The sequence below is a fragment of the Sciurus carolinensis genome, chromosome 3 (genome assembly GCF_902686445.1).
Source record: "Sciurus carolinensis chromosome 3, mSciCar1.2, whole genome shotgun sequence".
NCBI classification, from domain to species: Eukaryota; Metazoa; Chordata; class Mammalia; order Rodentia; family Sciuridae; genus Sciurus; species Sciurus carolinensis.
Genome location: NC_062215.1, coordinates 177,142,957 through 177,156,723, shown reverse-complemented (window position 1 = coordinate 177,156,723; position 13,767 = coordinate 177,142,957). Strand labels below are relative to the sequence as shown.

General features: G+C 43.1%; 2 protein-coding genes across 3 annotated transcripts in view; both read right to left on the bottom strand.

Moving 5' to 3' along the window:
* The window catches only part of LOC124979722 (UDP-glucuronosyltransferase 1-6-like), a 124,319-nt gene that overhangs the window by 83,188 nt on the left and 27,364 nt on the right, over positions 1-13,767 (bottom strand). The gene's annotated exons all lie outside the window — the stretch shown is intronic.
* LOC124981344 (UDP-glucuronosyltransferase 1-6-like) lies at positions 1,856-4,651 on the bottom strand. Its single transcript, XM_047547646.1, has 3 exons — positions 4,526-4,651; positions 2,015-2,999; positions 1,856-1,921 (listed from the first exon to the last, which is right to left on the bottom strand). Exons 2-3 carry the CDS (start codon positions 2,873-2,875, stop codon positions 1,856-1,858), a joined length of 927 nt encoding a protein of 308 aa, XP_047403602.1. The 5' UTR covers positions 2,876-2,999; positions 4,526-4,651.

Below are 13,767 nucleotides of genomic sequence, written 5' to 3'. Positions count from 1 at the left end.
GGCCTGGCTTCCAAGGGCTTCGCCAGGTTTCCTCACGAGCATGTGAGGATTCCTCAGGCTGAACATGGAAACCAGTCGTGAATTTCCTGTACAGCAGTCTTACCAACTCTGAAGGCAGCACTGAATCACTGTCTGTTCACCTGAAGTTCCAGCATTGTTCCTGAAGCTCCACCTGCCTGTGCTCGGGCATTAGCTGACTGTGGCCCTCGCCGACGGAGCAGTACCTTTCTGAAGCTCCAACTCAAGGCTTTATGACCTCGGACATGTCTTCTTTTCATTATTGATTCAGGTAAACACACATGAAATTAACGTTTTGTGGTTTTCAGGTTTGCTTATTTGTCGTGGGACTGGAATTGAACCTAGGACCACGCAAGTGCTACACGGGTACAAGCTCTACCCGAGCCCCAATCCAGCCCCAAATCAGCCATTTCAAAGTGAGGGACTCAGGGATTCGTTCCACTCACGGGGTTGGAAAACCCCACCTCCACCGGGTTCCCAAATACGCCCAGCAACGTGCACGGGCTTCTTTCTCCACCCTGTTCTCATGGTTTCACTCTTTGCAACGGAAACTCAGCTCTGATCATTTTCATTCCTAATAATGAAAACTACAAGCTAGGAAGACACATCATGAGACAGAATGTTCTCTGTGGTAACACGTGGGTCTGGAGTAGAGATGCGCCTAAGGTCAAGCCCCAGACACAGTCCACGGTGCTTGAAAGTACATGCACCCGGCTGGGCTTGCACCAGGCTAACCAGACTCACTTAGCACAGACAGGACGGGCGCTCCCAACACTCCTAACGTGATGCTTTTGTCTTCCTATGCCGTGAATTCCTCTGTAATAAGAAACAATCACTTTTCATATTTTTGAGAAGTTATTGAGTAAACACATTGGTTGATTATTAACTCCATTCCTAAGTTTCAGAAGTCTCTCCTTCACACTCTGGACTTCCTGGAGCATGCTGAATTATGCTCCTGTGCCCATCCTTGGGTTTCACAGTACCTATGGCCAGGTGTGTAATCACACAGCTGAGCAGGTGTTAAAGAAGGGTGGAAGGGTCCTTGGGACCTCTTGGACACTTTCTCTTGGACCAAAAACGCATTGAAAAGGAAAATTCTGGCAGGAAACAGAGGAGGGGGCTGAATCCATTCAGAGGGTCATTATTTGGAGTTTTTTGTTTCGTTTTTTGTACTGGGTGTTGAACCAGGGACACCAAACCCTGAGCTACCTCCTTAGCCACTTTTGCTTTTTCACTTTGAGACAGGGTCTTGCTGTGTTGCCAAGGACTCACTAATTTGCTGAGGCTGGCTTTGAACTTGACATCCTCCTGCCTCAAACTCCCGAGTCACTGTGATTACAGCAGTGTGCCATCAAACCCGGTCATGGTTTGAAATTTTGAGAAAACCCCCAGATCATTGTTTTCCCAGGTAACTCTGAGCTGCCTCAGGAGGGCATCTAGAAACACATGCCTTATTCCAGGACACCGCTCCCATCAGGGCCAGGATGGGTGCACCTGTTGTGGGCCACACACATCTCTGCCACTCACTCTTCCTTGTTGCTAAAGTCCCTGTGAAACTATGAAAACCCTGCTTAGCTCAGGCCCATTTTAAAACGGGCCTCTGGGCGGAAGGGCCCACAGCTTCCCTCTAGAGTAGGGCCAGGGACACGGCACAGGACACAACAGGGGATGGTCTTGGTCTCACCCGCCCCTGAGTCGAGCCTTCCCCTTGGTTTGCACTGGAATCGTCCTAAGCCCCTGCAATGCTTGTGGGACTGTCCCACGTGACCTGAACCGAGCACGTCTCTTCCTGAGGCCAAGCAAGGCTTCACTCAATGGCCTCCACCTCACCTGGGCCTCAGGTCTTCCTGTCCTGCTGCTCCACACCTGCCTTCCCCCTCCTACCACCATTCCTCTGACAGTCCTGCCCAGGGACAGTGAGTGAGGGGACAGAACCTGGGAGAACAACACCTGCCCACAGAGACACAGGGCAATTCAGAGGAACAAGACCACCCACCTGAGACAGGACACCCCGCTTCTTGCAGTTGGTCCCTCCAATGAAGACCATGTTGGGCATGGCTGGCCTGGGGTACTCCAACACAAAGTCGTATCTCAACAGCCACACGGGGTCCTTCTGATACAAGGCAGGCAGGCTCACCTCTCCCTCGAGGAGGCCTGATGCGAGCTCCTCGTACTTTGAGTAGAGACAGTGGAACAGATAGCTCTCCAGGAAATTAACGAGGAAGTTGGCCACGCGCTGGGGGAAGGTCATGTGGTCTGAGAACGTGGTGTAGCACCTGGGAATGTAAGACACGGGGTTCGGGCTCCCGCCCCAGGCGTGCTCCAAGGAACACGGGAAGCCCCTGAAGAGGTACACAGAGGCCAGACCCAGGTACTCGGCCAGGATCACGCCACAGGGTAAGGCCGGGTCGGTGAAGAGAGCATCGAACTTGCTCTCCTTGAGGAAACTCAGCGTGTCAGAGTCCTGCAGGAGGCTCTGGCAGTTGACGAAGTACATGTCGATGACAACCATGTTATTCCTGTACTCTGTCTGAGCAGCAGTCAGCAAGGATCGCTCAGCAAAGTGATGCTTTCCAAAAGAGCGGTAACGGTCCTCCATCTCTTCCCGGTCATAGGGCACGGGGTAGGCCTTCCTCGTGTACTGTTTTGATTCTTTCAGAAGCAAATTGATTTCTGGCACCACCACCACGATGTCATGTCCCCGGTCACTGAGACGCTCAACTATATCCTTCATACTAAGCCAGTGGCTTCCATCCTGAGGGACCACCAGCAGCTTGTCCCCTACAACTGTGCCCCAAACTGCCACAAACAAAAGCCCTGCAGAAACTCTCTGAACCGCAGGAAGGAGGACACACATCCTAGCGGGAGTGGGAAACAACAGTGGACTGTCTGTGTGCCCGAAACACAGGGCTCCCAGCAATTCTCCTAAGCCAGCTGGAGATCTCACACACTGGCTGCTTCTCCCTTGCTTGAATCATGCCCTTTGAGACAAAAGAAGTCAAATTAATATTTAACCATATTTAATCACACAGTTGCCTCAGACCATTTACACCCTTGCCAGCCACCATTGAGATTCTGGCTTCTTGACTGTTTCTGCCGAAATGCCTTTCCCTTTCTAAGAGGCCTTGCCCCAGTTCGAGGGCGCCTGGATAGAGCTCTGAGGGCCGGTGGCTCTCTGTCCTGAATGGACCCCAGCCATGCCCAGGGAGGAGGAGCTATCCACGCTTCACACTCTCCTGCCACTTTTCCCAGAACAGAAAGGAAACAATAACTGAACAGTTGACAAATTCAAGGCTGCAAACAGCAAGGTAGCACCCACCCCACACCTTCTGGTCATCACAGCGAAGGCTGGAGGAAAAAGTGACCTGCAGAAGCCACGAGCCCTATGTTCCTCTCCCTCACTGCACTGTGCACCATGACCGAGGCCTCTGTGGAGGTGGGTCATGTCTGTGCAAGAAAACAAGGGAAGGAATCATCTGCCCACTTTAAATACGTCCTCAGTGTATTTGAGGGGAATAAGCCATCATATGTCAACATTAATCACCTTTTTGAAAAATAACTATATCTCCCAAAACATACAGAAATAGAAGAGAGACCTTCCTTCACATCCTCACAAGGCCCTTTCGTGGCTGGCCTCTTAGATGCCAGCCGTACCCCGTTTCCTCCTCATTCAGTCTGCTGCAGTGTCCAACACACAGGCTCTGGACAGGTCCACAGCACCCTCAGAGCACATGGGCCAGAAGCAGCAATTCTTAGTACAATCACCGAACCGTTCCACGTTACACACCCACAAAAAGGACCCCGGGATGGCCAGGGATCCTGGCACACTCTTAGCGAACCTCTGCTGTAGGGGAGGCTTGGAAGACGTCTAGTATTCAGGCTGAAATGTACACATATTTAGGTTTCCAGGCTGTCGACCCCTTTGCAAATGACTCAGTCCTGCACTGTGGCAGGAGAGCCCCATAGACAACAGTCACAGATGGGCTGGACGTGTCCCAGGAAAATCAAGCCAAGGGTTAGGGTTGGCGTGTGGCTCTAGTTTGCCAATCCCTGCTCCAGATGACGATGATGATCCGCAACTCCAACCCGCATGTCCACTCGGCCTGCTCACTCCCTTCTTTTCAGGGCTGCCCAGGGTCCTTTCACCCAGAACTTCCCTCTTATCAAACAGCCCAGCCGACACTCCATGGCCCTTCGCTCCTTCACCAGCCTCCTGCTGCTTCTTCACACTCGTCTCTCCCATTCGTGGGAGACTGCATCCTGTGTAAGAGCCTCGGGGGTCAAGCAGTGGCCAGCCACTTCCTTGGGTCCAAGTGCCTTTCTAGTGAAGGGCTGAGCTCAGGAAGTGCATATGGCACGTCCATCTACCTTTATCCTCCCACCACTTAGGAAAGTATAAGGGTTTCCAGAGCTCTGGCTAGGAAATGGGACAAAAACCGAAGGATACGTTTCTCAGTATGTATCACAATGCCACACAGGCAAGTGTTTCCTGTTGTTAGGAAGTTACCCTGGAGAAGTCTGTGTCTAGTCAGCATGGGGTGGCAGTCCTGGAGCAGGGGTCAGAAAGCCTGGTGCCTGCTTCCACTCTGGCCACCAGTCTTCTAGTGCAACACCTCATAACTTCCAATTTCTCAACGCACACCAGGGACAGGGGTTCATGTTTGTTCTGCCTGTTCATTGCACTGCTGAGGGAGGGCCCAGAGAACATCGGGTGTGGGAATGAGGTTGCCCAGTGAGAGGCGGTTCCCAGAATTACTGGAACAGACTCACCCAGAGCTAGTCACGCACACTTGAACTGGCCCTCCAGGGCCGGTCCTGACCTGTGACTTTGGCACTAGATGCAAGCTGGGGCCCTAGACGGGAGAAGAGGCCTGAAGAACAGATTGAAGGGGCCTTCCCATGTGCACGGCTGGCCCCAGACACATAGCCAAGAGGCTTATTCATTCTTCAAGGCAAGCAAAGACAGCTCTGTCCAGGCAGGGGCAGGCTCTAGGGCCTCTCCTAGGCGAGAGTTGCCTGCCGGGGTCCTGTTGACAGTGACCAGAGACAGCAGGGTGCCAGAGTCCTGCTGGGGCCCAATCTGCACAGCAATGAACCCCAGTTATGACTACAAAAGAAGCACAGTGCAGGTTCACCCTTCCGGAGCACACAGGAGCTTGGCCGACTCCTTCCATTCAGAACAAGTACATCTGGACAGAGAATGGCTCCAGATGAGGTAGGAGCAGCAGGAGGGCTCAAGCCCTACATTCTTTCTACGAGGCCCCCCACTCTGCTGAGATTCGTGGTCTGGACCCTTCCAAGCAGAATCTTGCTCTGGAAACCAAATGGCTTATGTTCTAATTCCAAGCAAGCCTGAAGGGACTAAGGGACACGTCGAGATGGAGATGAAGGACGGACCTAACATCACTTTGCACAGCATCACCAGAATGGTGCCCTGCAAGCTAAGACAATGTGTGGAAACACTCCTCTTTGCCCTCTCAGATTTGACTCTGCTCTTTCTGCAATGAGGGGTGTGTTTGTGTGTGTGTGTGTGTGTGTGTCCACTCTGGACACCGGAGAGGAGAATCTGGCGTGTCTGGTTGTCACAAGATGAGTCTCAAAGGACACCGTCCTGCAGGCCCAGTGCAGCCTTGAGTGTGTAGGATCACAGCCCCTCAGTGTGCAGACCACGCCAGCTTTTCCTCAGATTTCCTGCAGACCAGTGATGCAGGCTTGGGACAGAAATTAAGGTCTGAAGGAAGTGGGTCCTGGCATGGAACCAATCTCTGTGCATAAGGAACCGATTCCCCAGAACTGAAAGGAGGTCTCTTGGCATTTCAGGTAGAGAGGCGATGTCAAGTTGTGCTTGGGCAATTTCCTACAAGAGCAGAGAGCTGGCTGGAGCACCTGGGGAGGCGTTCACTTCCTGGGTGCCACGCTTCCAGATCCTTGAATTGCCCACAACCCATGACAAGAGGCCCAGAACCTACAAGAGTTCCTAGGACCTGCAGAATATTTGAAAATGGAAAAAAGAAACAGGCTGAATTTAGGATATAAAATGAGATAATCAAATTAATTAGGATATCATTAAATATTAATGACATTAATTAAATATTAATGAAAATATAACTATGTGACAATCCATGAGTGTTCTGCTCACTGGGTTACATAGTACACGTAATGTGGGATGCAATTTCATCCCCTTTTTGTGGGGTCTGGCAACTGTGCCATCAGAATTCTCTGGGCTCAGTTCGTGGGGTAGGTCCTATATGGCCAAGTCTGAATTACGAATGATGGTACTAGGCAATATAGAGTCATTTGCAATGGGCACCTGTCTTACTGCAGGTTCTGTGTCTATGATTTCCCCTGAGCGTTGCAGCAATGTCACAGGTGGTCCCAGATCCCATAAGCATTGTAGAGGGTCCTGGGTCACAAAAGAAGCCATGACAGAAGGACTGCTAAGATGATGCATAAATTAGAACTTTCACTCACTTGTGTTTACTAAAGGCACTGTGGGATACCAGGGATGGGAAGGAGGCATAACAGGGTTCTCAATATGAAAAATCTCATGACATTGGACTTCTTTCTACACCTAACATCTTCTCAGCTCAGCACCTTGTTCCCCCAGCTCCTCCTCAACCTGCAAGGTCACCTGTCATCAGTTTTCTCTGCACCCTTTACTTCTCTTTCAGAGTATGTCTTATAATTTGTAACTGATGAGTCTTCTGTTAGACATCAAGCTCTAACAGAAAGACCCATGCTCGTCTGACGATGGCTCCATCCCCAGCACTCAGCCAGGTACTGTGGCTTTCAATAGATGTTTTTGAATTAAGGATCCTTCACCTTAAATAATGAAAAAAAGAGTCAATTGTGTTATTCTGTAAAACCACCAAAACCAACTCCATCCCTCATCTGCTGAGGGATTAGAGACCACCCTAGGTAAATTCTGCTGCACTTGGCATTCCAAAAAAGGTCAGAGTAGAGACATTGTCAAAGACATTTCCTGTTCACACAGGAAGGCAGCTAAGGGCAGAGGCTAGACACTTGGGCTCCAAACCAGGATGGGGAAGCTTGATCTTTTATTATTATGTAACCACATCCCAGCCCCAGTTCTCCAAAGCTAACATTGATCTTAGCTAAAAAGACTGAAGCTGAATTCATTCCAGTTAGACCCAGATACCAATTCTACTGAAACTTACCAAAAATTTAAAATGACTGAGAGTGATTTTTTTTCCAATTCAGTCGATTTTAATGTTCTCCTGAAAAATCATCTGCTATCCTCATTAAAGTGTTTAATTACATCCCTGGATATAATTAGCCTAAAAAAACCTCAGGAATATTTTATTACAGGAGGCCCTCAGGAAAAAACCTTATGTAGGGCCTCAGGCACTACACATATGCCCCCAGGGAGGACTTCCCTCAGCCATACACTACCTACCTAGTTTTCACCCGGTACAATAGTGCTTTCAAATTAACAAATAACCCAATCAATAAATGGGCAAAGGTACTGAAGAGGTATTTCACACAAGAAATACAACTGGTTAACAAATATATGGGAAAAAAATGTTCAACATCTCCAGCAATTAGAGAAATACAAATTAAAACTACCCACAGGACTTAAAATCAGCACACCATAGTGACACAGCCACATCAATGTATATAGCAGCTCAATTCACAATAGCTAAGCTATGGAACCAAACTAGGTGCCCTTTAACAGATGAATGGATAAAGAAAATGTGGTACATGTATACAATGGAAGACTATTCAGCCACAAAGAGAAACAAAATTGTGGCATTTGCCAGTAAGTAGCTGGAACTGGAGACTATCATGCTAAGTGAAATAAGTCAATTCCCCAAAACCAAAGGCCAATGTTCTTTCTGATATGAAGATGCTAACACAAAGAAGGGATGGGGGGAGAATAGAAGTTTAGTGGATTAGACAAAGGGGAATGAAGGGAAGGGAAGGAGGATGGGAATAGGAAAGATATAATGAATTGGACATAAATTTCCTATATTCATATATGAATACACCACCAGTGAAACTCCACATCATGTACAACCACAAGAAAGGAATCCTAAGTAGAATAAGTTATATTCAATGCATATATAAAACATCAAAATATACTCTATTGAAATCAGGAAAACTACCCCATTCACAATAATCTCAAAAATAAAATAAAATACTTGAGAATCAATCTAACAAAAAAGGTGTTAGACCTCTACAATGAAAACTAAAGAACACTAAAAAAAGAAATTAAAGAAAACCCTAGAAGATGGAATGCTCTCCCATGTCCTTGGATAGGCAGAATTAATATTGTCAAAATGGCGATACTATCAAAAGCACTATAAAGATTCAATGCAATTCCAATTAAAATCCCAACATCTTTCCTCATGGAAATAGAGAAAGTGTGATTGGTTGACATATTTGACTCCATGGAAATGTTATAGGCCAGGCTATATGGGCAATGACTAAATAGACTCCATTTTACCTTGAGACTCCATATTATGTAGGAACTGCTTCTCCCATGGGAATCCCCGCCTCTGTACCTGTCAACAGTTGCTTAGCATGACTTGTTTGACAATTCAAAATGACAAAATGGCAATTCTTGTATAATGAAAAATTGTTCTCTTTTTGATTCCTAGTTTCCTAAACAATGTACCATGTTAAGGGTGATGTCAATAGTGATTGTTTAGATGTTAGTAACCATTCTTTAGTTTGTACCTAAGTAAGGTCATTTTCACCCACTTCTCCCTTTGCTGATGATTTCAGATCCCTTGATGTTAGTTTGTAATTTTGAATCATAGCAACAGACACTTAAGATTGATGTACTGATTTATAGTATAAAAACCCCTGCAACCCTGTGGTTGGGGCTGTTCTCCCAATAGCAATTTTTGGGGCATTGTGTGAGACAGTCAGCCAACTGGCTTAATAAAGACTCTTAAATTTGGACTTCTCAGTTGTGATGGGTCTGTTCTTAAGTTGCACCCCATAACAAAAGCAATTATGAAATTCATTTGGAAAAAAAAAGAGACCCAGAATAGCCAAAGCAATCCTTAACAAGAAGAGTGAAGCAGGAAGCATCACAATACCAGTCCTTAAACTATACTACAGAGCAATAGTAACAAAAACGGCATAGTATTGGCCCAAAAATAGACAGGTAGACAAATGGTATAGAATAGAAGACACAGAGACAAACTCACATAAATACAGTTATCTCATACTAGACAAAGGTGCCAAAAACATTCACTGGAGAAAATATAGCCTATTCAACAAATGGTGCTGGGGAAAATGGAAAACCACAGGTAAAAAAATGAAATTAAACCCCTATCTCTCATCTTCACAAAACTCAACTCAAAAGCAGATCATAGCCTTAGAAGGTCCTGGGTGGTTCTTGCAGCTCTGTTGACAAAGGGGAAAAGAGAAAGAAACAGGCTTAAACAGGCTCAGCCTCTTAGGTTCCTGTAACTTCCATTCCCTTGCCTGGTCTTGTCAACAGTCATGCCTTTCTGCACAAGTTTTGACACACATAAAAGTTTCCCCAATTTGTAGAAAGATTTCAGTTTCCCATAAGTTGCCTGAAAAGTCACTTTTCACCAAACATCCACCAACATATGACAGAATATGACTCTTATAAAGTCAGCTGAACCTTGTAAGAAGCCAGACTATCAAACACAAATGCATAATCTGTCCCTGATAATAAATTGAGATAAGACACAGGATGTTTCCCCAGAATTTAGCAACTATGCATTTTCCAAGAATATCACTCTCATATTTATCAAGACTACTTCAACTGCAAATGATCAACCTAAACTGCAAGACTAACACCATCATTCTACAATTTGTTAGAGATGCATAATTCCAAAAAAGAAAATAAGTGGAATAAATCTTGGGGAAAGAAATTATTTGAAGATGATACTGCATGCCTAATAAATCTTACAAACTGATCAGAGAAATTAAGAATATGACTCGATACAAGATAAATGTGCAAAACCCAAAGTTGAACTTTAATTACAAAAAACCTGTTCAAAATAGGAAAGGAAAAACAGACCTCTGCACAATGCTTTCAAAAATAATATAATGCCTAGGGAATACATTTAAAACAAAATGACAAAATGTTTACAAAAAGTACAAAAGTGTATTGATGGACCTAAAACAAATCCTGTAAATAAGAAGAAACACTATTTCCAAATCAGTGGACACAAAAGAAAAAAACATGGCAGCCTCTTTCAAATTTGAAAAAAATATTTAATGTAATATTAACAGAATTTCAATGGTTTGTTTTTATTTCTTAAGAGTGAAATGAAACTATTTTAAATTTTGTGAAGGAAAATACATTATAAGAATTACCAAGAAAATTTTAAAAACTAGAGTGAGTATGGGGGCTTGCCCTCCCAGATATTAAAACTTCCTACAAAGCAACTGGATCATGAATGTCTATAATTGAAGAGTGTAGCCCTCTCTCAGGACCCTGAAAGCTTTTGAAAGAATGTCACTGGAACCAGAAACCAAAGAGCAAGCAAATTTAGGTCAGCTGTGAAAAGGATTCCAGAGAGGGAGCATTAGACATGAGATTCCAAAGAGAGTGGGATATAGCAGTTTCAGAGGCTGGCAGGAGGCAGTGAGGCTGGAGCACAAGGAAGGACAATGGTGAGCTAGAGAAGATCAGAGGCTACACATGTCTGTTCCACCCTCCTGGTCCTGGTGCCTTCAGGATTGCTGAGAAGGACAAAAGACACCTGGCAATTTTCTCCCTTATCTGACCAATCTTAAAAAAGGGAACAACTCAGTTTTAGGACACCTTCTGATGTGATGCAACACCAAATGCAGAAGACTTACTGATGAAGCCTGCTTCTCCAATGAGTGGTGTCTAGATGAATCGAACCTATGTTGACTTCCAGTTTACTGGAACAAATTAAAAAATAATAATAAAAAACACCACAAGAGGACAAACAGGCAAACCACAACTTAGACCATTCCACAGGCATCAACCAGTTACTGAAAAGATCACAGCAATTTAAAAAAATTTAATTGGGAAGGCAGAATTTGTGCTAGGAGGTGATGGTGACAGGTATAGGAACCACGAGCCACTCCAATGAAGGAAAGAGATTGGACTCAACTCTCAGAGCATTTTTTACAAGGGAAAATGATATGATATGAAATATAGGTTTGTAGCATAATCTATGCACATCCAAAGTTAAAATATACCTTTGTATTTTTTAAATTGTAGTAGAATACACAATAAAAAATTCACCATCTGACTTATTTTTACATGAACAATTCATTGGCATTTAGTATAATTGCAATGTTATACAACCACCACCTTTATCGAGTTCTTAAGATTTTATCAGGCCAAAATAAAATCCTTTTCCCAGTAAGCAGTCATTCTCTTCCCCTCCTTCAGCCTCTGGCGACCACCTAAACTCCACTCTGTGTCTGGGGGTCTGCGTGCTCTGGCTGTTTCATATAAACAGAAGTACACGATACGTGTCTCTTTGTATCTGGGTTCCTTTAATTCACACGTTTTCAGGCCTCATCTATTTTGTAACACTTATCAGTGCTCCATTTCTTTTTATGGTGGAATGCTATTCCATTATGTGGATCTACTATGTTTTTAAGATCTATTCATCCATCAATGAATTTGTGGATTATTTTCACTTTTGACAGTTGAGAATAGTGCTACTATGAACATCATAAGCAAGTACTTGTTTCAGGACTCATTTTCAATTATTTGGGTACATAACCAGAAGTCAAGTTGCCAGATCATAAGGTAATTCTAATTTTTACTTCTTCAAGGAGACATCAAACTGCTTTACAGCAGCTACAACAGTTTACATTGTCATCATCAATGTTTCAGAGCTTGAGTTTCTCTACATTCTCTTTCTTTCTTCCTGTCATTCTTTCTTTGTCTCTTCACATTTGTTCTTTCTTTCCTTTCTTTCTTTTCTCTTTCTTTCTTAGTCTCTCCACATTCAATCTTTCTTTCTTTCTTTTCTTTCTTCCTTTGCCTGGTCTTGTCAAGAGCAGAAAGACATGCCTAATTCTGGAGTCTCCCAAATTTTTAGAAAGAGCACTGTTTTTCTTTCCCATCAGTTGACTAAAAAGTCACTTATATACCAAACACATGCAAATATGTGAGAGAATATGACTCTATCATAAAATAAGTCCAGAAATGATAAAAGTGACTGGTCTTGCCCTAACAATTTATATGTAGATAAGACACAAGGTATTTGATCTGAATTTAGCTACTATGAATTTGCTAAGAGTACATATGAACGGATGGATGTGGCAGTACTGGGACTGAGCCCAGGACCTTGCACTCCGCCACTAAGCTATATCCCAAGGCCTTTTAAAATTCTTATTTTAAGACAAGGTCTCACTAAATTGCCTTGAACTTACAGCTGCAATTACAAGCGTGCACCACCACACCTAACTATGTATTTGTCAAGTCTTTCTCAATTGCACGTGATTGAATCTTGATTTCAAAAGCCTAGATCAACACTATTATTTCCAAATATGTGGATGTATATACTCCAATAAAGGAAGTAAGTGGTATTAACATTAGAGAAGATTTTTGCAGATGATATTGTATATCTAATAAAATTTATAAACTAATAAAGGAAACTAATGATATGGCTAGATACAAAATAAATATGCAAAGCCCAAAGCTATACTTTAATTATCAATAACAAGTTCAAAATGGAAATAGAAAACTAGTCCTGTGGACGATAGTTTCAAAACTAATAAAATGCCTAAGAATGAATTTTAACAATAAAGACAAAATGCTCTTATAATGTGCTAAATTTTATTGATGGATTAAAATAAGATCTGAATAATTAAAAAGAATACCTATTCCTGAATAAAAAGACAAGAGCACAAACATGCCAATCTTTCTCAAATTAATAAAACATTTAGTTGACTATTAACATAGCACAATGGCTTGTATTTATTTTTTGGAACTAGACAAAAACCAATTTTAAATTTATGAAGGAGAATGAATTATGAGAGTCACCAACAGAATTTAGAGAAACAAATAATGAACACAGGGTTTGCACTTCCAGGCATTAAAACTTCCTACAAAGCTAAATAATCAAAATATGGTTCCACAACATAAATAGGTAAATCAATGGGGCAGAAGTGAGAACTCAGAAGCAGGTATAAATATATACAGAAAATTAAAATATGATAAAGATGCATTTCAATTCAAAGGATATAGAGTGGATTTTTCATTAAATGGAAATAGAACAATTGACTATTCATTGATCAAAAAGTGAAGTTAGATACCAACACTATATAAGTTAAAATTCCCATTGTATAAAAATACTTTCAACATTGGAGGAATTGAAAACATGACATGGAGGAAATATTTATGTATTTGAAGCTTTAAAAGACCTAAACAATTTGAAATCTAAAAAAAAGGAAAACACAAGGCTAACCAAAACTTAAATTCCTCTATGACAAAACATGAACAGCCAAGAAAAAAACTATTCACAGCACATACAAAAATAAAAAGTTAAAGTATTAATATTCCTACTATTCAAGGGGCTTGTAGCAGTCAATCCACAAATCAGTGCACAAAAATGATTAAAGAATGTGAATGTGTAATTCACAAAAGAGGAAATGCAAATGGTTACTATACCTGAGGAAATAGGAGATGAAAACTGAAGCAGACTCAATATTTTTGCCCAGAAACATAAAAAACGTATAACATCCAGAACTAGAGAGGATATGGAAAATCTAGAATTCTCATACATGGGTAACCAAACTGTGAGG

Excerpts from the sequence above, each read along its gene's own strand:
- LOC124981344 (XM_047547646.1), bottom strand. The coding sequence starts at position 2,875 with ATGTGTGTCCTCCTTCCTGCGGTTCAGAGAGTTTCTGCAGGGCTTTTG. Across the intron at positions 1,922-2,014 it reads AGCGGGGTGTCCTGTCTCAG|GACTGTCAGAGGAATGGTGG; the intron begins GTGGGTGGTCTT and ends GTCCCTGGGCAG.